The 22,232-nt window shown below is 46.2% G+C and overlaps 1 protein-coding gene across 1 annotated transcript in view; it reads right to left on the bottom strand.

Annotated features, from left to right (window-relative positions):
- LOC120924546 (kyphoscoliosis peptidase-like) overlaps positions 1-18,981 on the bottom strand; it is a 31,315-nt gene extending 12,334 nt beyond the window's left edge. Inside the window, exons 1-5 of the mRNA XM_040335513.1 lie at positions 18,345-18,981; positions 16,332-16,443; positions 11,796-11,913; positions 4,209-4,400; positions 1,715-1,905 (exon numbers count right to left, since the gene is read on the bottom strand). Of these exons, the coding sequence (XP_040191447.1) occupies positions 1,715-1,905; positions 4,209-4,400; positions 11,796-11,913; positions 16,332-16,443; positions 18,345-18,962 (1,231 nt within the window). The 5' untranslated portion in view covers positions 18,963-18,981. The remainder of the gene's footprint in view (positions 1-1,714; positions 1,906-4,208; positions 4,401-11,795; positions 11,914-16,331; positions 16,444-18,344) is intronic.
- Between the last annotated feature and the right edge of the window lie 3,251 nt (positions 18,982-22,232).

Below are 22,232 nucleotides of genomic sequence, written 5' to 3'. Positions count from 1 at the left end.
AAAGTTAGTGGAGACACAAGGGTCACTGGGGTGTACAGGGGACACACAGTAATTGGGGGCACGGCAGCTCAGGAGTTAGTGGAGACACTAGGGGTGCACAGGGAGATGCAGAGTCACGATGGGCATGGCAGCTCAAAAGTTAGTGGAGACATAAGGGTCACTGGGGTGCACAGTGGCACAGAGTCACAATGGGCACGGCAGCTCAAAAGTTAGTGGAGACACAAGGGTCACTGGGGTGTACAGGGGACACACAGTAATTGGGGGCACGGCAGCTCAGGAGTTAGTGGAGACACTAGGGGTGTACAGGGGATGCAGAGTCATGGGGGGCACGGCAGCTCAAAAGTTAGTGGAAACACAAGGGTCACTGGGGTGCACAGTGGCACAGAGTCACAATGGGCACGGCAGCTCAAAAGTTAGTGGAGACACAAGGGTCGCTGGGGTGTACAGGGGACACACAGTAATTGGGGGCACGTCAGCTCAGGAGTTAGTGGAGACACTAGGGGTGCACAGGGAGATGCAGAGTCACGATGGGCATGGCAGCTCAAAAGTTAGTGGAGACACAGGGGTCACTGGGGTGTACAGGGGACACACAGTAATTGGGGGCACGGCAGCTCAGGAGTTAGTGGAGACACTAGGGGTGTACAGGGGATGCAGAGTCATGGGGGGCACGGCAGCTCAAAAGTTAGTGGAAACACAAGGGTCACTGGGGTGCACAGTGGCACAGAGTCACAATGGGAACGGCAGCTCAAAAGTTAGTGGAGACACAAGGGTCGCTGGGGTGTACAGGGGACACACAGTAATTGGGGGCACGTCAGCTCAGGAGTTAGTGGAGACACTAGGGGTGCACAGGGAGATGCAGAGTCACGATGGGCATGGCAGCTCAAAAGTTAGTGGAGACACAGGGGTCACTGGGGTGCACAGTGGCACAGAGTCACAATGGGCACGGCAGCTCAAAAGTTAGTGGAGACACAAGGGTCGCTGGGGTGTACAGGGGACACACGGTAATTGGGGGCATGGCAGCTCAGGAGATGCAGAGTCATGGGGGGCACAGGGGATGCAGAGTCATGGGGGTGCACAGGGGATGCAGAGTCATGGGGGGCACGGCAGCTTAGGAGTTAGTAGAGACACAAGGGTCGCTGGGCGGCACAGAGTCACGGAGGACATGGTAGCTCAGGAGTTAGTGGAGACACAAGGGGTGCACAGGGGATGCAGAGTCACGGGGGCATGGCAGCTCAGGGTTAGTGGAGACAGTAGGGTTGCTGGGGTGCACAGGGGATGAAGAGTCACAGGGGGGGGCACAGCAGCTCAGGCATTAGTGGAGACACAAGGGTCACTGGCAGTGGCGGTGCATCCATAAAGGGCGCAGGAGCGCCGCCCCCTCTCTCCTGCACCATTCTAATCACCATAGATAGGTTCATGCATTGCATAAGCATGCTTCCGGAAAAAATTATGCTTGCCATCCAAGGTTTTACCGTACTTTCATTTTCAATGATAATAGTAGACAAAAAAAGTTTTTGCCTTGAATTACAGTATACTTTAACTCCAAACTTTCTCAATAAAACACATTGGTTGAAGCAGAGATTATGCAAAGAATTTGGCCTTAGCTTTTCCAACACTTTCCAAACCCATGCTGCTAATGTTCCTTTGATATGCCAGCCCCGGGATTCCAGCAATTTTCCACTTAGCACAATTTGTTCCCCTTGTGATGTCATACCTGTTGAGAGGTAGAAAACATTTGGTGAGATGGTGAAGAGGCGAAGCCTGAAGAACTCGGACGTTTTGAAGATTCTCTGCTCGAAATCTTCAAACGAGACCACAGATTGGAGCAACTGCCAGTTGGGGTCATCCGGCCAATGAGTGTTGATGAAATCCTCAGGGTCCGTGAGGAAGAAGAAATCATCATAGCTGTGGGAAATGGAGAAATAAAGGAAAGTGAATTTTCTCTTTATCTAGGTATAGTATTTTTTAGTAGAACGTTTGTAGTATAGTAGAAGAGACAAATGCTGTATACATATATATATATATATATATATATATATATATATATATATATATGTATTTATCAGCGTATACCGCGCACTTTTTTCCCCTTAAAATAAGGGGAAAATCGTGGGTGCGCGATATACGCCGATACCCGCTTCCCGCGCTGTGTTTGAACCTTGCCGCCGACATATACCGAGCGCAGTACACTCGGTATATGTCGGCGGCGGCGTTCAAACACAGCGCGGGAAGCGGGGATCGGCTCAGAAACAGCGCGGGAGAAGCAGGGAGGACACTACCGAGGCCGCAGACGGACGACAAGGCCGCCGATGGACGCCGGGCAAGACACCGACGAGGGGCATTCAAACTGTAAGTATTTTCTTTTTTCCTCAAATTTCCCTTCTAGGTTGGGGGTGCGCGCTATACGGCGGTGCACGCTTTACCCCGATAAATACGGTATATATATATACAGTATTATTATATAGGGCTTTTTTTCAGCGGAAACGCGGGGGAACGCAGTTCCGGCACCTCCTGGACTGATTGTATGTAATGGCAAGGGGTGCTGGGGTGTGCTGCAGGGTATTGATGCTCACTGCTGGGGGGGACCTATTGTTGCAAGGGGTGTCTTATGTTGCTGGGGGGGGGTCAGTTGTTGCTTAAAGAAGTCTACTGTTGGGAGAGGGGTCTATTGTTGATGGCAGCCAGAGGGCCAGATCCAGAGAGAGAGTACGCCGGCGTATCTACTGATACTCCGGCGTACTTTCAAATTTCCTGCGTCGTATCTTTAGTTTGAATCCTCAAACCAAGATACGATGGCATCTGGGTTCGATCCGACAGGCGTACGGCTTCGTACGCCTTCGGATCGTAGATGCAATACTTCGGCGTCCGCTGGGTGGAGTTTGCATCGTTTTCCGCCTCGGGTATGCTAATTAGCTTTTTCCGACAATCCACGAACGTACGCGTGGCCGTCGTATTCTCTTACGTCGTCTCTAGTCGGCTTTTTCCGGCGTATAGTTAAAGCTGCTATTTTGCGGCGTATAGATAGACTTGCCATGTTAAGTATGGCCGTCATTCCCGCGTCGAAATTTGAATTATTATTTTTATCCGCGTAAGTCGTCGGTGAATAGGGATGGACGTAATTCACGTCTAAGTTAAAAAAATTACGTTGTTGCGACGTCATTTCGCGCAATGCACGGCGGGAAATTTCGAAACGGAGCATGCGCAGTTCATTCGGCGCGGGGACGCGCTTCATTTAAATGAATCACGCCCCCGCCGATTTGAATTACGCGCCGAGAGATAATTTACGGCGCGAATTTTTTGTGGATTCAAAGAATTCAAAAGTAAGTTACAGCGGCGTAGCGTATCTCTGATACGCTGCGCCTATCTAAATGTACGTGGATCTGCCCCAGAGAGTCTATTAATTCTGGCTGTGCGGAGATCTGTTGATGCTGCCGGGAGTCTATTGTTGCTGGGGGGAGATTTTGTTGTGGTTGGTCCATTGTTCTTAGGGTGATCTATTGTAGCTGGCTACAGGGGATCCATTTTACAGTTTTTCTTGATATCATTACTAAATTTCAAAGAAATTACTTAGAACTAAAAAAATGATAATTGGTTCTATATTATTATTATACAGGATTTATATAGCGCCAACTGTTTGCGCAGCGCTTTACATCAGGGAAGACAGTACAGTCACAATACAAATCAATACAGGAGGGATCAGAGGGCCCTGCTCCTTAGAGCTTACAATCTAGAAGGGAGGGTCAAGTGGAACAAAGGGTAGTTAGCTGTGAGGGATGATCAGATGGACAAAATGAAAATACAGTTAGGTGTGGGAAGGGTAGGCTTCTCTAAAAGAGGAGGGTTTTCAGGGATCCTCTAAAAGCTAATAGAGAAGGAGATAGACGGATAGATTGGGGTAAGGAGTTCCATAGACTTGGAGAGGCTCTGGAAAAGTCCTGGAGAGCAAAATAAAGAAAAAAGCAAAACTGACCAGAGTGCGTTCTAAATGTAGTATTCACCAAATAGTATCACCTGTCTTTTGGCGGATGCTCCTTACGAAAACACTATATGGGGGGACTTCTGGTTGGTGACAACAGTAACTTGGCTAAAAATCTGCCTTCAGCTGTCACAACTGTTCTGCTAGTAGGAAGATCTCCTGTTTGATACCCCAATCAAAACGGAGAGATGTGTCTTATTTTCTTTATACAACATAGTTTAGTTATGCTGACCTTGGTATGAAAACCCCTTTCTCGAAGTCGACGGTTCCAGCCCCCCAGCAGGCATCTAGTAGGTACCACTGTCCAGCCAACTCCACTGCATTCCACATATGATTAGACTTGGTACGATGGAAGGAGTCATTGTTGCTGTTTTCTGCACCGCGGCTAAACCCTGTGATCTCCAAGCACTGGATACCTATTTCCCTGAGGGGAAGAAAATGATTTCCATTGTAAGACCACTAAACAAATACAGTCTAAATTCTATAAAGAGATAGCTGTAAAGGATTGTAATAACCGAGGACCTCTTATGGACTCACCCTGACCATCATGCCTTGTACACACGACTAGACATGTGCATTCGTTTTCGTCCGATTTTCAGGTATTTTTGTTATCGTTTTAACAAACAAAAACAAATGCGCAGAATACGAAAACCAAAAGATCCGACATAAAAAATGCTTTATTTTAGTTTTCGTTGCGACAACAGTTTGATATAGATAGGAGATGCTGACAATAACAATCTGTGTCTATCAAACCTGTGGTCAAGTGTGTCTAAGGCCCCATACACACGACCAAACATGTATGCTGAAACTGGTCCGCGGACCAGTTTCAGCATACATGTTCGGTCGTGTGTAGGCGCGAGCGGGCAGAATTCCAGCAAACATTTGCCCGCCGGGCCTTTTCCCAGCGGGCAAATATTCCTGGACTTGTTTTAAAACCGTCCGCTGGAATCCTGCCCGCTCGGACATGTATGGTCGTCAGTACAGACCTACCGTACATGTCCGAGCGCCCGCCGTCCCTCGCATGCGTCGAATGACTTTGACGCATGCGTGGAAGCATTTAAAAGGCAGGCCCGCCCACGTCGCCGCGTCATCGTCGCGGCGACGGCGCGCACACGCCCCGCGTATTGTTTACGCGCGGACTTCTGTACGATGGTTAGTACAGCCATCGTACAGAAGTCCCCGGGCAGGCATGTACGGTGAAAACGGTCCGACGGACCGGTTTCATCGTACATGTTTGCCCGTGTGTACCCGGCCTAACCTTAACTCTATTAGTCCAAGATTATTCTACATAGAGAGGAAAGATTTGACATTATAGAGAGAAAAGATTTGACATAGAGAGAAAAGATCCCTGCTGGAATTGGGTGAGGGAAGTAAAATAAAAATAATGATGATGATGAATGTTATTGGCTGATTGTAACCAAAGAGGAGGAGCAGTAAAATAGCTAGAACTAACTTGACAATTCAACATGAACGACGAAGATTCGACAAAGCATCGAAAAACATACAAATGTTGAATCTGTCATTGAAGTTTATGGTGTCTGTCGAAAGTTCTAAGAAGATTCGACAGGGCAGCTAAACTGTACAACGCCGCAATCGTACATTTCCGGTCAAATGCTCGGCCCATAAGCTATAGAAGAATTCTAATGTTGGTTGACTAGTAATAATAATTAATAAATATAATTATTACTAGTGCCATACAAGAGAGAGAGAGAGAGAGAGACTTGTAAAGCGCAACACATGCGAACTGAATCGCCTCTGGGCGCTGTATCCATTTCATGGGTAAGGAACCCCTTGACCTCAGAAGAGATGGGTTTTAATACAACATACAACATTAGAATTCTTCTATAGCTTGTGAGCGGAACATTCGACTGAAATGTACAATCGCGTTGTCGTACAGTCTCGCTGCTCCGTCGAATCTTTCTTGAACATTTCGACAGACACCATAAGCCTTCAATGAAAGATTCGACCTTAATTCATTCAGATTTTCGGACTAATGCAATTCCTAACGAAAAACAAAATACATAAAAACGAATTTTCGGGAGTAACTAAATAAAAAAAATATTTGGATTTCCCCTACCAACCTGCCCATATTTATGCACCTTCTCTCAAGAATTAAAAAAGTATAAATAGTTGATAGAATTAAACATATATTTATTAGTACTTTCAAAAAAATCTATTTTAAACAATAAGAAAACATGCCATAAATCGAAGTCTAATCAATACTAAGGGCACCGTACAGGGGGAGGCAGAAGGGCACACACAGTACAGGGGGGGGGGTCAGAAGGGCACAATACTGGGATCAGGAGGGCAAAGTACAGGTTCTGGGATGCTTCCTGGGACACTGCCATCCCAGGACAGCTGTAAAAATCGTGACTGTCCCGGCAGATCTGGGACAGTTGGAAAATATGATGTACTGCAAGATTATCATTGGTCCCCATGCACCTGGGGCCCCTGAGCAGTGACCAGTAGGGTGACCACATTTCCAAACTACCATTCAGGGACACTCCCCTTACCAAAAATCAGCTTGTGCTATAACGAATCACAGCACAGTGATTGGACACAAGAGGCGGGATTTATGATTTCTCCAATCACAAGCAGGGGGAGGGATTGTGCTCCTCCAGACATTCCCAGCCAGGACAAGTACTGTCAGTGAGTAAAGCAGTGATGTGGTGGTGGCCTTTTTTGGGGGCATCAGATTGGCCTGAGGGGGGGGTAGCTGTGTCAGTTTTCATTCCGGGACACTGTATTGTCCTGGAATGAAGGTGCCCGGGACAGACCTGCAAAATGCGGGACTGTCCCGGGCAATCCGGTACATGTGGTCACCCTAGTGCCCAGGGGGTGCCCATGCATTAAGACAGCCCTGGCCACTGCTGGAGGTAGGGGGCACTGTGGGTGCTGAGGGCTCTCTGTGGGCCTAGGGGCACTGTGGGAGGTTGACTGGCACCACGGGCCACTATGGCAGGTTGGGTGGCACTTTGGGAGGAACTGTGGAAAGTAAGGGGATCAGCAACTGGCTGGAGACCTGGGAGGAGGGAGGCCACTGTCTAGCTGTGACTGCAGGGGGTTAGGAGGTGCTTCTCCAAATGACATGTTTTACCGCTTTTGCTTACAGTTGCAGCCAGCAGTAGGCTGTGCCTAAATGTCAGATTTAATCTGCAGATGCAAATAGACTTGGGCATACAGTGTTATGACTATTCTTAGTAGTACTCCGTTTGCATAATGCAACTTTTTCTTTTCTCTTTGAGTTCAGTGATCCTTTAACAATGTTTGCTAATTACATGTGTAACCCACACAGTCTCTGTGAGGCCGCCTCCTGCGCCGATGCCATTCAGTTAATTAGCCAAACTTGGTACGGGGCCAAATCTATCCTGTACAATAACATCATGACTCCCCGATATACGGCATGTACTGTGATTTTGGAAAACTGAGCCCCGACAGTGCAAACTTTGTGTCAGATGTCAAGCAGGCATCATTAAAGAACACATTCTATTAATAAGAATAGAATAATATTCCTTTGTTTTAAAGTGTAGGCTGATTCCATTTCTATTCTCATATTCTCAGTTTAGTCATTGCTGTATATACTTGTCAGGCCTATATGTTAAAGTCTTTGTTAACCCCAAAGAAAAAAATAAAGAAAAATCTTGTTCCCTTAAAGCATGTTACACAGCACAGTGCTTGTGCTGTGTCATTTGGACCCCTCTATCACCTCCAATTCCCTGTCTGATCCTGCCTGGCTATACCCTCCCCCCTGTACACTGACCACAGTGTATCATGGCTGCTGAACCCTGACACCGTGGTCAGTTTACGTGCCTCAGTCATCCACAGCTCTCCTCTGTCTCCCCTGTGCTCTCTCCCCCTCCCTCCCTGCCTTTCAGCTCCGTATGCTGCTCTGCTCCCCACCACCCTCCCCTCCTGCTGCTCAAATTATGGTTAAAATTACTCTCTATGTATTAAAGGGGTGTTCCAGTCTTTTTTTTATGTTTATTAAAAGTCAGCAGCTACAAAAAGTGTAGCTGCTGGCTTTTAATAAACATACACTTACCTGTTTCACGGTCCAGCGACGTGCCGCTGGGAGCTTCGTTCCAGTCCCCCCCTTCACCGCAGGCGCTTCCACTACAACTGTGGGCACCCGGCTGTGACAGCTTTCGGCTTCACAGCCGGGCACTCACTGCGCATGAGCGAATGGCGCATCGCTCCCTGATTGGACAGGCGATCGCCTGGGACCTGTCACGAGTCCCAGGTGATCGCCTACAAGGAGGGGCCGCTAAAAGGCTATATGACGTATCGCCTTAGTGGCCCCTTGGCGGAAGGAGGAAGTGGGACAGGAAGTCCCACTCCTCCTTAAGCCCCCTCTCTCCTCCCCCCAAGAAAATTACATGCCAAATGTGGCATGTAAGGGGGCGAGGAGTGGATTAAGCGGAATGTGAAGGATATGCTTCAGTTAATTCTCCCTGCTAGTAATGCTGTGTATGTTAAAGGGTAATTGATCTAGTGTGTTGTGTGAAGAAGCCCTGTGTTTACTGTTTACTGTGATTAGAAGGGGCTCATGTTAATTATTCAGATTGCTTCATTGTGGTAATTACCTCTTCTATATGCGGGGCCAAGCTGTCTAGATAACGTATTCTGTTACAACTAGTAATTACCTTCACTGATGTCATTATCTAAAGAAATGTGTCTTCAGAGTCGGCGCCAAAGTGTCTGCCTATAATCTGTATGAGAGCCCCCACTGTGTGTGGAAAGGGGGTGGAGATTTCATAGTTCTTTGATTGAGGATTTAGCTTGTAAACTGCATATATACCTAGCAGCATGCTGCCATTAAAGTGTCTTGTTCCAGCAGTAAGCTTTGGCTCATGTGTGGCTTATTGGGCGATTCCAGGAATATTCCTCCTTGTGGAATATTGGGTGATTTTCTTTATGGGAAGAAGGGAATGTTTGACGGGGATATCATTCTATTACCGTCACACGGAAGTTCCACTTTTGGGTGGAACTCCTCTTTAATGTAATGTGCCCTGTGTCTATGCCTTCTAAAAATATACCTGTTTCATAGCGCCGATCGGCGGTCAAGTGATCCGCCATCTCTTTTTTCTCTCGCATTACAGCTGGAGCGCGCAAGGCCACCTCTCTCCTCTTCCCCTCCTGCGGGGGATCCTTGGCCCCGCCCACTGCAGCTGTCAGGCCGAGAGAGGAGAGAGATGACGGATCACGTGACTGCCGATCAAAGCTCTGAAACAGGTATATATTGCAGCATTATTTTTATAAGGCATAGACACAGGGCACATTACATTAATACATAGTGAGGATTATGTAATTTTAACCTAGTGGGTTAACAAACCCTTTTAGCTATTGCAAAAATGTCCTCATTACTGTATCTAGTAATAATTATTCACCTTCAACTGGACCTTTGCTGTAATGTTGAAAACGTTTTGCTTCTCATCTGGGTAGCTTCCTCGGCTCTGAGTGTCAGGAACATGCATCAGCATTGGATGAGAAGCAAAATGTTTGACTAATGTTCACTCTGACTAATTATTACTAGCTATTCCATGACCCAGAGCAGGGGTCTAAAAACTTTCTAAACAAATGGCCCGTTTACTGTCCTTCAGACTTTAGGGGGGCCGGACTGTGCCCAGTGGGAGTAGAAAATGCCCCATCTTTGGTATTAGGGGGAGAAATAGTTGGCGTCAGTGGGAGGAATAGTGCCCCATTGTTGGTATCAGTGGCAGGAATAATGCCCCATCCTTGGTGTCAGTCTTGTTGGTGTCACTGGTAGAAATTATGCCCCATTGTTGGTGTTAGGGGCAGGGATAATGCCTCAAGTGCTAGGTAAAGCAAAGGGCCGCATCTGTCCCCAGGGCAGCACTTTGGAGACCACTGACCTAGAGAGTCCCTCCACAGGCATCGTGTCAAAGTGGTACTACAGCGCTACTACTAAAATGATCCAAAAAAATCCATAAATAACAAATAAATAAATAATACTGCTGCAAACACAAAAAGGTGTACAAAACCAAACGTGAAATAAAGAAAAAAATGGTGCTGCGCTAATATTAACTTGTTATAAAACAATAGTGCATAAGAGATCCCCAAATAATTCAAATAAGGGGTATCAAGGTGCAAATAAACATTAATAATGAATATAATTGAAGGGATGATAAGTGCTATTGCCAAAAATACCGTTTATAGGTCAGCATAAAACCTCCATGGAAAAACACACTGCACAATCACTATGGAAAAAAGCAAACCGATCCTGTGATGAGGAATCCTATAATAGGCAATTCAATGTGTGCACACTTCACCCCCTAGGTTTGTATCTTCCTTCAGGACAAATACCGCTCATAAAGGGAGAAAGAGAAACCAAAATGGTGCAAATAACGTTTGAAAAAGATAAATAGATAACTGCAATACAGCGATTGCACTCACGATACACTTCAGGTCAATCAGGCTCAGCTGTAGAGTCAAACGCCGCTCAGTGCTTTGCGATCTCCTCACTGGGACGAATCTCCCATCAATCGCGTCACTTAGGCTCCTCCCCCACGCGTATCGTCACTGGACACGTGACTTATTCATGGGCATCCTTGTTGTTAATATCCCAAACGTTGCGTCATGTGGTAAAAGACACTTATCAGTTTAGCCACCCTGCCTTAAGTAATTATGTCTTATCAAGTTTATTACTGCCTACCTCTATGCAGTTAGTGCTCAGTTTATGGATGGTTCTGTCTTAGCTAGGCTTCCTGAACTCCAGCCTGATTGCTTACTCCTGACTGTCTGCTATTAAGGAATGCCTCCGGTAATACAGAGGGGAGGGCAATAGTGCTGGATTAGGAATATTTTTGTCTATACCTGGCCAATCAATGGGAGTTTTAGTATCCATTATGCATGCAGGGGAAAGGTATAAATATGTGGCTTAACTCTGCAGGGAGAAGGTCTTTATCTCTATTCTTGGGCTTGGGGAGGTGTGCTGTCAGTTTGGCTGTCCTCCTAGGCTGGCTGCCTAGGGAGGGCCAACACATGTTCTTGAGACAAGACCGGGGTTTATGGCTAAGGCTGTCGTGTCTTGAAAAGGGAAAAGCAAGCAAGCTCTGGTGGAGGAGGTGTCCTGTAAAGCTGGACTCTCACAGAGGACTGTTAACTCACTTGGGACTATGGATAGGGTCCTCTACTCACCAGAAAAGGTATCGCTAAATTTCAGAAACTCTCGGCTTAAAGGCTTATATTTTGTAAAGCTGAGAGTGGAGACCGGAGTCTGTGTGGGACAGAACTTTGGGTATCTGATGCCCTGGAGCTGGGTTGCCCAACCTTTTGAAGAGTGAGGGCCACTTAAGCGACTTGGTAACCGGTCGTGACCCACAATGAGTGGAGCAGGCTCCATGCACAATGCTGATGCTCTGGGGTAGCAAATCGCCATCCCAGAGCAGGAGGTCAAAGGCCACATCAAAGGGCTCCGTGGGCCACATGTGACCCATGAGGCACCCCTGCCCTAAACCTTTACCCTTTCCCTAGAAATGCTGCTGAATAAACTCAGTTGATTTGGTTAACGTGACTGGTACCCAATGCCTGAAGCCCCTTGCTATTCACCATGAACTCACCCCTGGGGTACGTTTTAAATGTCAGCCTACCTAACATCTGGGGATCCCCACAAACCTCCAGGGGGAAAGGGGTTACTATATTAGCAAAACGCCTCTTCTGATAACAAATCTTAAATACAACCACATGAATGGGAGGCATTTGAGGATCAGGGTCAGTGTTGGCCTCCGGAAAAGCAACTCAGTTTCTTCCACTGTTGTTACCAAACCAGAAATACTCATTATGAAGATCAGTAGCAAACCTGCACATTGCTTTGCACAGTCCTGCGTAACCGGCACACACGCCTTTTCTGGACTCCAGGACATCTTCTACTCTGTATAGCTTTGGAGAGCGCCCAAGGAATCCTTCAATGTCGTAACCTATTAAAAGACAATCATCGGAGACATGAACAGTGAAATCATTTAACTTCTTTGTCCTAATGGTCCTTGGAGATGCCCAGTGTCACTGCCTGACTGCAGTAGCTAAGCTCTTTTAAGAGAAGTGGCCTCAGAAAGTTTAAGGTTGTTACCTGAAATCTATTGGTTGTCTTTTTCCTTTGCTAAGCAATTTGCTAAGAATTTTTTAGGTACTCTGGAAATTATAAAGAAGCTTGTATACAATGGGCTAGATTCAGCAACAACATACGGCGGCGTATCTCCAGATACGCTGCCGTAATTTCAAATCTGCACCGTCGTATCTTTACGCCGATTCTCAAAGGCAGATACGGTGAAAAAATAGGCTTCCTCCGCTGACATATTTAAGCTGGCCGCTAGGTGGCGCTTCCGTAGTTTTCGGCGTAGAATATGCAAATGACCTAGATACGCCGATTCACAAACGTACGTGCGCCCGGCGGAATTTTTTTACGTCGTTTGCGTAAGGCTTTTCCGGTGTAACGTTGCTCCTGCTTCTATGAGGCGTACGCAATGTTAAGTATGGACGTCGTTACCGCGTCAAATTTTGAATTTTTTACGTCGTTTGCGTAAGTCGTTCGCGAATAGGGCTGGACGTAATTTACGTTCACGTCGAAACCAATACGTCCTTGCGGTGTACTTTGGAGCAATGCACACTGGGATATGTACACGGACGGCGCATGCGCCGTTTGTAAAAAACGTCAATCACGTCGGGTCACCACCCATTTACATAAAACGCCCCCCTCATACTCATTTGAATTAGGCGCGCTTACGCCGGCCCCATTTACGCTACGCCGCCGTAACTTTGGAGGCAAGTGCTTTGTGAATACAGCACGTGCCTCTCTGATTTACGGCGGCGTAGCGTAAATACGATACGCTACGCCGCCGTAACAATGTGCCCGGCTACCTGAATCTAGCCCAATATATATACAGTATAAATCTAATGGCTTTCTTTTGGGACTTTAACACCAAGAATTCGTTTTTGAAGTAAGGCTTTCATCATTGAAAACAAGTGTGAATAAACAATGCTCATAGGAGGAGCAGGAAAGTAGTCACATTATCCAGACTAGGTGGCTGGACCACAGAATAATGTGTTTCCATGGTGCAGGCAGCCTGGCCGCATGATGCATTTATCAGTCGTTCTGGTTCTGGTGGCCAGCCCTCCCACACCATGAAAATGGATGGCTCTGTCACCGTCCACCTTCTTTCTAGAACAGAACACTGCAAACTGAGAGGAAAGAGGGAACACCACAAGTAACATTGCCTTCCTGGCAGACTGATTGCTGACATGAGGGTGGAGAGGAATGACGAGGGAGGGCATGAAACAGAACACACAAATGAATTAATAGGAGTGCATGGGAGGAAGAGAAGAAGATACTCTCAATATGGAGTGAGTAAAAGGAGCATAGGCTTCAGGTCAATATCATTGGAGAAGGCACAAGGCTCAACAATACTGCGGCACTCCTGAACTGATGTCAGTGTCCTTCAGCCTATTATGTACAATTTAGGTTCACTGGGTACCCCACTTTTAACCCCACCACCTACTCCATCCACTACTTCACCTTCTGTCCCCCCCCTATTTTTAGGCCCACTGATTTCCAAAAATGTCCAGGTATGATAACAGTATATGTATGGTGTTTATGTCGGTGTCAGTATGGTTCTCATTGTTATAACTTTGGACATGTTTCTAATGGTGTCAGTACAGAACTGATAGTATATCTGTGGACATGTTTATGGTAGTATCGGTATGGTACGCATTGTATGTCTATGGGCCTATTTATGGTGGTATCAGTATGGTACTCATTGTATATCTGTAGACATGTTTATGGTGGTATCGGTATGGTACAAATTGTATATTAGTAGACATGCTTATGGTGTTATCTATATGGTACTCATTGTATATCTATGGACATGTTTATGGTGGTGTCAGTACGGTACTCATTGTATATTTATGGACATGCGTATGGTGGTATCAGTATGGTACTCATTGTATATCTGTGGACAAGTGTATGGTGGTATCGGTATGGTACTCATTGTATATTTATGGACATGTTTATGGTGGTATCGGTATGTAACTCATTGTATATCTGTGGACATGTTTATGATGATGTTTCTGTGGTATTGACTGATTTGGAGGGGGGGGTCAATTTATGGATAAAATAAATAGTTTTCAGGTATTTAGCTTAATCGTTGTTTTTTTACTTCAACCCTAAGGGTTGAATGAAATAAACTGTCAGCACCAGTCAGAGCCGCTGTACTGCCAATGCGAGGTCCGTTCAGCTATCTCCCCCGCTGTCATTGGCTAAGAACACTGACCAGGAGTTGGTCGGCTGCTGGTTTTCCGACAGAAGCATGCACATCCGACAGAAGCTGGCCAAATGCCTGGCTTCTGTCGAACACACCAACATACACACAGGCCGAATGTTGGCCGTTGATTGTTGTCTCCTGACATATTCAGCCCGTGTATACAGGGCTTTAAAGAGGGAGTTCACCCTAAAAAAATTTTTTAACATTAGATTGATGCTCACTTTGTCAAGGTGAATCGGGTAGTATTTTTAAAATCGAAGCTGTACTTACCGTTTTGGAGATACATCTTCGCTGCCGCTTCGGGGTATGGGTCTTCGGGACTGGGCGTTCCTATTTGATTGACAGGCTTCCGACGGTCGCATCTATCGCGTCACGAGTAGCCGAAAGAAGCCGAACATCGGCGCGGCTCTATACTGCGCCTGCGTACCGACGTTCGGCTACTTTCGGAAAATCGTGACGCGATAGATGCGACCGTCGGAAACCTGTCGGAAGACTGTCAATCAAATAGGAACGCCCAGTCCCGCAGCCCATACCCGGAAGCGGCAGCGAAGATGTATCTCTAAAATGGTAAGTACTGCTTTGATTTTAAAAATACTACCCGATTCCCCTTGACAAAATGAGCATGAATCTAATGTTAAAAATTTTCATTTCCGGGTGAACCTTCACTTTGAGCTTCAACATCTGTTGAGATAAGATATCAGCCCCAAAGGGAGTGCATTGTTTTTAGTGAGTCAACTGACTCACAGACTTGCATTGTGAGAATGAGCAGTAAAGTGCAACCTTTGTATAGCACTGCAAAGCAAGTTTCCTATAGCATTACCTATAAAACGTAATTGAAAATAAAATGTATTCCCTTAAATATAAACCATGCTGAATAAGTCTGAACCATAACAGAAAAAAGTATAGCAGACAATTCCCAGAAGCCTCTGTGCTTCAAAATGGTCCCAAAATTCTTACACACGAGCGTTATTCATGTCATGTAACAAAACATGACGTGATTTGTTGTGATTCCTCTTAAGCCTGCCTTGCATACACACGTTCATGAAAAAAAAATGCTGAGAAAAGCGTGGTGACGTACAACACGTACGACGGCACTATAAAGGGGAAGTTCCTTTACAATGATCTGGAGCGAGAGAGTGACACTCACTAGACAGGGCAACTATAGAAAATATGTGAGGATGTGGAAACCCTGGCTAGACATAACGGGTTGTTCTATATAAGAAGAGGAAGTCTTCCAAAATAAATATATATTTTAACCAGCTATTGGACACCCCTACATGGAGAGGATTTATCTAAATGAAACAAATTAACCTAAAAAAAAAAAAAACTGGTTCAAGGTGTGATGGGAGGGTGGAGGGGTGGGCGAGGGTTGGGGGGGCGATGGGGGGGAGGGCGGATATAAGGGAAAACAATTTGGAATTTAAGAGGCTTTTTTACTCAATCATAATAACACAGAGATACGGGGGGGGGGGGGGGGGGAATGTATGCTTGCGTATGTAGTATGTTAACTCTATGCAAATTGGTGTACCACTTTTTATACTTTATATATGCAATCAACAATAAAAAATGTTATAATTAAAAAAAAAATAAAGGGGAAGTTCCATTCGAATGGCGCCACCCTTTAGGCTGCTTTTGCTAATTTCGTGTTACCGCGTGTTAGTAAAAGTTTGGTGAGAGACGATTCGCGCTTTTCAGTCTTCGTGCTTTTCAGTCTGTTACAGCGTGACGAATGCGCCATCTCCATTACGAACGCTAGTTTTACCAGAACGAGTGGAACGAGTGCTATTGTCTCATAACTTTCTTCTGAGCATTCGCATTTTTTCCCCCTCGCAAAAGCGTACACACGACCGTTTTAAAAAGCGACGAGAAAAAATAGAGCAGGTTCTAATTTTTTTTTTTTTGCTCTGGAGCGTACATACGACCGTCTTTCACGACCAATTTAAAAAATTGCATTTTTCTCATCATGAAAAACGGGCGTGTGTACGCGGCATAAGTTTCTAATGTGAAATAAAACTGTGTACGACCCTGTCTTTCACCGAGATGCCTCTACTCATAATGTAATACAGGTAATAGATACTTACTGATGTTGTGGCAAAGCCAGATCCATATTGCTCTTAATTTCTCTAAGCAGTTTCTGGATGTAACTGTGATTTTATGAACAATTTCCTGTACAGACAGCTTTTCCAACGTGGTCTGCAAAACAGGTCAAAGTATTGAGAGAGAATTATTATTATTATATTGCCGAGAGAACATGATGCCTGATTTAGGAGCAACTTTTGATAAGAGGTCTAATTTTTAACAGTGTATCCATGGTCAAAATGTAAAATCATAGATTCATTTTCGCATTGTTCAGTTAGTCCTAGCCTACTCCTAATAATCTGAACAATCTTAAAATTACATAGTTAGGGCCAGATCCACATAGAAATGGATCGGCGCAGCGTATCAGAGATACGCTACGCCGCCGTAACTTTTCCGGCTTTGGTTCGAATCTTGAAAGATTGCGCGCCGAAAGTTATGGCGGCGTAGTGTATTTCTGGTGGCGGAATTCAAATCTGCAATTAGGGGGCGTGATTCATTTAAATGAAGCGCGTCCCCGCGCCGATTGAACTGCGCATGCTCCGTTTAGAAATTTCCCGCCGTGCTTTGCGCGAAATGATTTTTTGAACTTAGACGGATCGTCGGAATCCCGCGGAATCCCGAATAGAGCCGAGCCGACCCGAGCTTCTTTCGGGAAGTGTGCGCTGTGTGCGCTGTCGTTTAGCATGCCAATTGATTGGCATGTCAATAGGAACGCCCACTCCCACTGGATTCCCTACCCGGAAGCCGCGGTGAATTCCACGGCTAAAAGATATCTACGGGGAAAAAAAATAAAGGTCAGTGACATTTTATATGCAGCACGGTGCTGGATGCAGTGTTAGAAATTTTTTATAGGGTGAACCTCCACTTTAATGTTGGTTCTGATATAAAGGTGTTAAAAAAACATTGAACAAATCTCGGTTTGTTGTGTATGGGGCTGCGTAGCCGCAGACCTTTTCGTGCGCCGGGCACCTGAATTACAGCGGCGGGGGATTTTTTGGAAGCATCTGATTAGAGCTGTAGGCCATGCTGTACGTTTGCTGTTCACTCAGCGTTGTGTTAACACTGAACCGCCTCTCAGCCAATCAGGTGCTCGGGTCTGTTACCTGGCACCTGACTGGCTGAAATGACAAGTGCTGTTATTGGACGCCGATAATAGCAGAGGACGGGAGAAGACATAGAGGAGCGTGGATGATCGTGACCCGCTGCTCCATCGACAGGTAAGTGCCGGGTGGGCGGGGGATGCGCACTGGCTGCATTTGATGGCACAGTGGCTGCATTTGAAGGGCAGTGGCTGTGTTTAATGGGCACAGTGGCTGCGTTTGATGGGCACAGTGGCTGCGTTTGATGGGCACAGTGGCTGCATTTGAAGGGTACAGTGGCTGCGTTTAATTGGCACAGTGGCTGCGTTTGATGGGCACAGTGGCTGTGTTTGATGGGCATAGTGGCTGCACTTGATGGGCACAGTGGCTGTGTTTGATGGGCATGGTGGCTGCGCTTGATGGCACGGTGGCGGCAATTGATGGGCACAGTAGCTGCGTTTGACGGGCACAGTGGCTGCAATTTATGTTTTTTTTTTCCAGTTTGTTTGCGCCCCCCAAATAATTTCGGGCACCAGCCACCACTGCTTAAGCATCAAAACTAGACTACAGAGCAATGGAAGAAGGTGGCATGGTCTAATGAATCAGATTCTTTTACATCATGTAGATGGCTGGGCATGTATGTCACTTACCTAGGGAAGAGTTGGTACCAGGATGTAGTATAGGAAAAACACAAGCCAGTGGAGGGAGTATGATGCTTTGTCTGGGAAATCTTGGTTCCTGCCATTTATTTGGATGTAACTTTGGAGTTCATACTTCAATGGGTCAGGGCTGTTTTGTTGGCAAAAGGGGGACTTACTCAACATTAGGTGGGTGGTCATAATGGTGTGGCTGATCGGTGTATATATACACACACTTTACCCCTAAAGTGATTTTTAAAACCACTATACATGTAAAAATAATTGTTTTTTGAGATACCTGATTACTCATGGAAATAACATGATCGTCAATATGTCTTGCAGCACCGGCAGAGAAAATCTCATCCCTCTTCTTCCTCTTCAGAGATGTCATTGCAGGAACTATTGTATCACCATCACATCTTGGGGCTGGACTGCCACTTGAATGTTTTACTGTATCATTTTTGTTCTCTCTCTTTAGTCTTGGCTTAACTGTTGATATTTCTCGATCGGGATCTTCTTGACCATTAACCTTGGTTGACCAGAAATGGAAAAGCTCCTTCTGGCCTTTGGACTTGGAAGTTGACAATGTTCTGCTTTTAACATTTGAAACCTTTAGGACCCCAATCATCTTCTCAGTCACCACATCATGGGATGTTCTTGTAGAAACATGAATGTCGGTCTGTGCTCCGTGGAACTCATGTGGATTCCCATTCTGGATGTCCAAAGTTTGAGACTTGGAGGAGAAGTGAGATTCGACCTTAGCTTTCATGATACGTTCATGATCTTGTTTGGCCTCAGATACCTTTAGACATTTCTTGTAGCTGTTGTTGTTGTTGTCATGTTTGGCCAAAATGATCTTCACAGTGGCAGGTTTTGGCTGGCTATTTTCAGGACCAAGACTGTTAACACGACCCATCTTTATAGCATTGATGTGGAACCTGGTGATAGAGAAATAGATATATTTTAAATTTAAAGTGTATGTAAAATATTTTTTTAGCTTTGGTAATATTGTGGAATGGTGAGAACCCATATATAGGATTGATGCGCTGAGGTTTGGGCCCAAACCCTGTTTGCCCAAAATCGAGGGAAACTGTCGCATGATAGCAGGCCGCAGGCCCGGTCAGCTGTGGTTGTGAAATCTCTGACTCTACAGCCACACATAACAAAGAGGCAGAGATGCTGGTGACATTATTGAGTTATTATTGTCCGGCGTTGACCAATGACATTGTCCAAATATGGCAACTTGACCACAATGGGCTGGTGGCTTTATGGGCCGGCGGCATGCTATCATGTGGGTTCAGCCTGAACCTTAGTTCATTACTAGACTGCCTTTGGGCCATATTCTCAGAAGAGTTACAATGGAGCATCTCAGGAAACTCCGTCGTATCTCTGTTTTTTGACCCGTGTATCTATGCGAGTGATTCCTAGAATCATTTTCGCATAGATACGCTGTAGATCTGACAGGTGTAAGTCACTTACACTGTCGGATCTTAAATGTAATACGCCGCCGGCCGCTAGGTGGCGTTTACGTTCAGGTCAGGTCTCATTTGTTTATGCAAATGAGCCTGATACGAAATCGTGCCGCGTCACCGTCGCGTACGTCGTTTGCATAAGCGTAAGGTTACCCCTGCTATATGAGGGGTAACCTTACGCCAGTCCGACGTATGCCATGTTAAGTATGGCGTCGGGTCCGCGCCGTCTTTTCCCGCCGGGAACGTCGTTTTCGTAAGTCGTTCTTGAATACGACTTTACGTCAATGACGCACACGTCGGCGCCATTGACGTTTTTCGTCGAGAACTGGAGCATGCGCACTGGGCTATTTTTAGCCCGGCGCATGCGCAGTTCGATCGGCACGGGGGCGCGCTTAATTTAAATATAAGCCGCCCCCTTTGAATTACGCGGGCCTTTTACACTACGCCGCCGCAAACTACGGAGCAAGTGCTTGAGGAATATGGCACTTGCTCCAGTAAGTTGCGGCGGCGTAGTGTAAATGGCTTACGCTACAGCCGCGGGAAAACTACGAGAATCTGGCCCCATGTCCCCATTGGGGAGATCCAGGTGATCATTGTCACTGGGACAGAAAGTGATAAGAAAGCCGTAAATTTAGAGTTGCCATCAGAACAAGAGGTGAAGGTGAATCTTCCAATGGGAACAACTATGTAAGAGAGAGTCCCATCAGTTTGGAAAGATTTCTTCACATTTCCTCTTGTGTCTCCATTACAACAAGTGAATGCAAATCTCTCCAACAGGACACAGAAAGCTTGTTACCTTAGCCAGTTGTTTTATCCATTACCTATTTTTTTTTAGCTTTGACTTCAGATACACTGTACAGAGTTTTGTCACATGGTGCAATCATTTTAATTAACCGCTTCCCACCCACAATATAGTCAAAAGACGGCTACAGCGATGGCTTCCAGTTCTAGGAGGGCATTTTTCTAACGCCCTAGAGCAGGCGTCTTCAAACTACGGCCCTCCAGTTGTTCAGGAACTACAATTCCCATCATGCCTAGTCATGTCTGTGAATGTCAGTATGTTGCAATGCCTCATGGGAAGTATAGTTCCACCACAGCTGGAGGGCCGTAGTTTGAAGATCCCTGCCCTAGAGAATAAAATGTCGGTCATTTCAATACTTTTTGTCACACCGTATTTGCACAGCGGACTTACAAGCACAGGGCCAAATTCTCAAAACCATGTGTAAATTTAGGATTATCTAACTTATGTCATTTAAGTTACGGCGCCCTAAGTTGGTGTCGTAACTACCGTATTCTCAGTGCATTTGCGCACAAAACTGCGCCATCCTAAACTTAAGTTTCAATGCGTAAGGCGTGGTTATGGCAAGTGGGAATGAAGTGGGCGTGCTTCATTGTAATGAGCCGTGACCCCATGCAAATGAAGTGCCGGCCGTACTGCGCATGCGCGCACGAATCTGGACCTCAATGCGCATGTGCAGAACTTTGGTCAGCGCAATCAGTGAGATAGGTAAAAGGCCAAGCGTACTTAGTTTGAAGATCGCCCTGTGTCTAAATAGCCCCAGTCAAACACACTTCAATTGCAAAAGTATTTCCCTGTGTTCCCTTCCTAAAGCAAGTTGCTTCTGCTTTGAACGTTTGTCAGTGTTTGTTGGTAAGATTGTTTTGTGAGAAAAGTGTTTGTGGAGTTGGAGGGTATAGTTGGTGTTTGTTTTTGCTAATTTGTTTTTTGTTTTGATTGTTTGCCTGTTTGTTTTTCATAATATTTTTTTTTGGGTTTTGTTTATATTTTTTGTTTTCCTTTTTTGCCAGTTTGTTTTTGAATTTATAGTAGCTGTCTGTATATTATTTAATTTTGCTTGTTTGTATTTTCTTTGGTGTGTGTGTGTGTATTGTTGTTTGTTTTTTGGGTGAGTTCCCTGTTGCTGGGTGTTGTCTGTCATGGCTCCCAAGCGCAGGAAGCTAAATTTTACACCGGCAGAGAAGCATATACTTGCTCAGGGCGTCATTAAATTTGGGCGATTTCTCCATGGCCCTGAGAGCCACACCACCACCCCGGCCAGGAGGAAGGAGATCCTTCAAAAGATCACCGATCGGATCAATGCGGCGGGGGGGGGGGGGGGGCCCGGGACCATCGCTGGAGTTCAAAAAAAAATAAATGACTTGAGGAGCGTGTCCCGGAACAAGCTGGCAACGCTGCATGCCCATACCAGGGGCACTGGAGGAGGGGGACCCTGCCCAGTCAGGATGAGTGAGGAGGAATGGGCAGTGGCCCAGTGTTTCCACCCACAGCAGGTGGTGGGCCTGCCTGGCTTTGACAATGATCCTCTTATGAGGACAGGTAATTTTTTGGAATTTCTATCTGGTGATTAGCATGTGTGGGTGGGGGAAGGGAAGATGTGCCAAGTGTATGGATCCAACAACCTGTGATTGTTTTGTGTCCTCCCCAGATGGCCAGGAGGTTGCAGCCCCATCAGCCCAGGAGGTGGCAGCCCCATCAGCCCAGGAGGTGGCAGCCCCATCAGCCCAGGAGGTGGCAGCCCCATCAGCCCAGGAGGTGGCAGCCCCATCAGCCCAGGAGGTGGCAGCCCCATCAGCCCAGGAGGTGGCAGCCCCATCAGCCCAGGAGGTGGCAGCCCCATCAGGTCAGGAGGTTGCTGGCCCATCAGGTCAGGAGGTTGCAGGCCCATCAGGGCAGGCTGCTGCACCACCCCCAA

This window comes from Rana temporaria, chromosome 1 (assembly GCF_905171775.1).
Source record: "Rana temporaria chromosome 1, aRanTem1.1, whole genome shotgun sequence".
NCBI lineage: Eukaryota > Metazoa > Chordata > Amphibia > Anura > Ranidae > Rana > Rana temporaria.
This window is presented reverse-complemented; position numbering and strand designations above follow the sequence as displayed.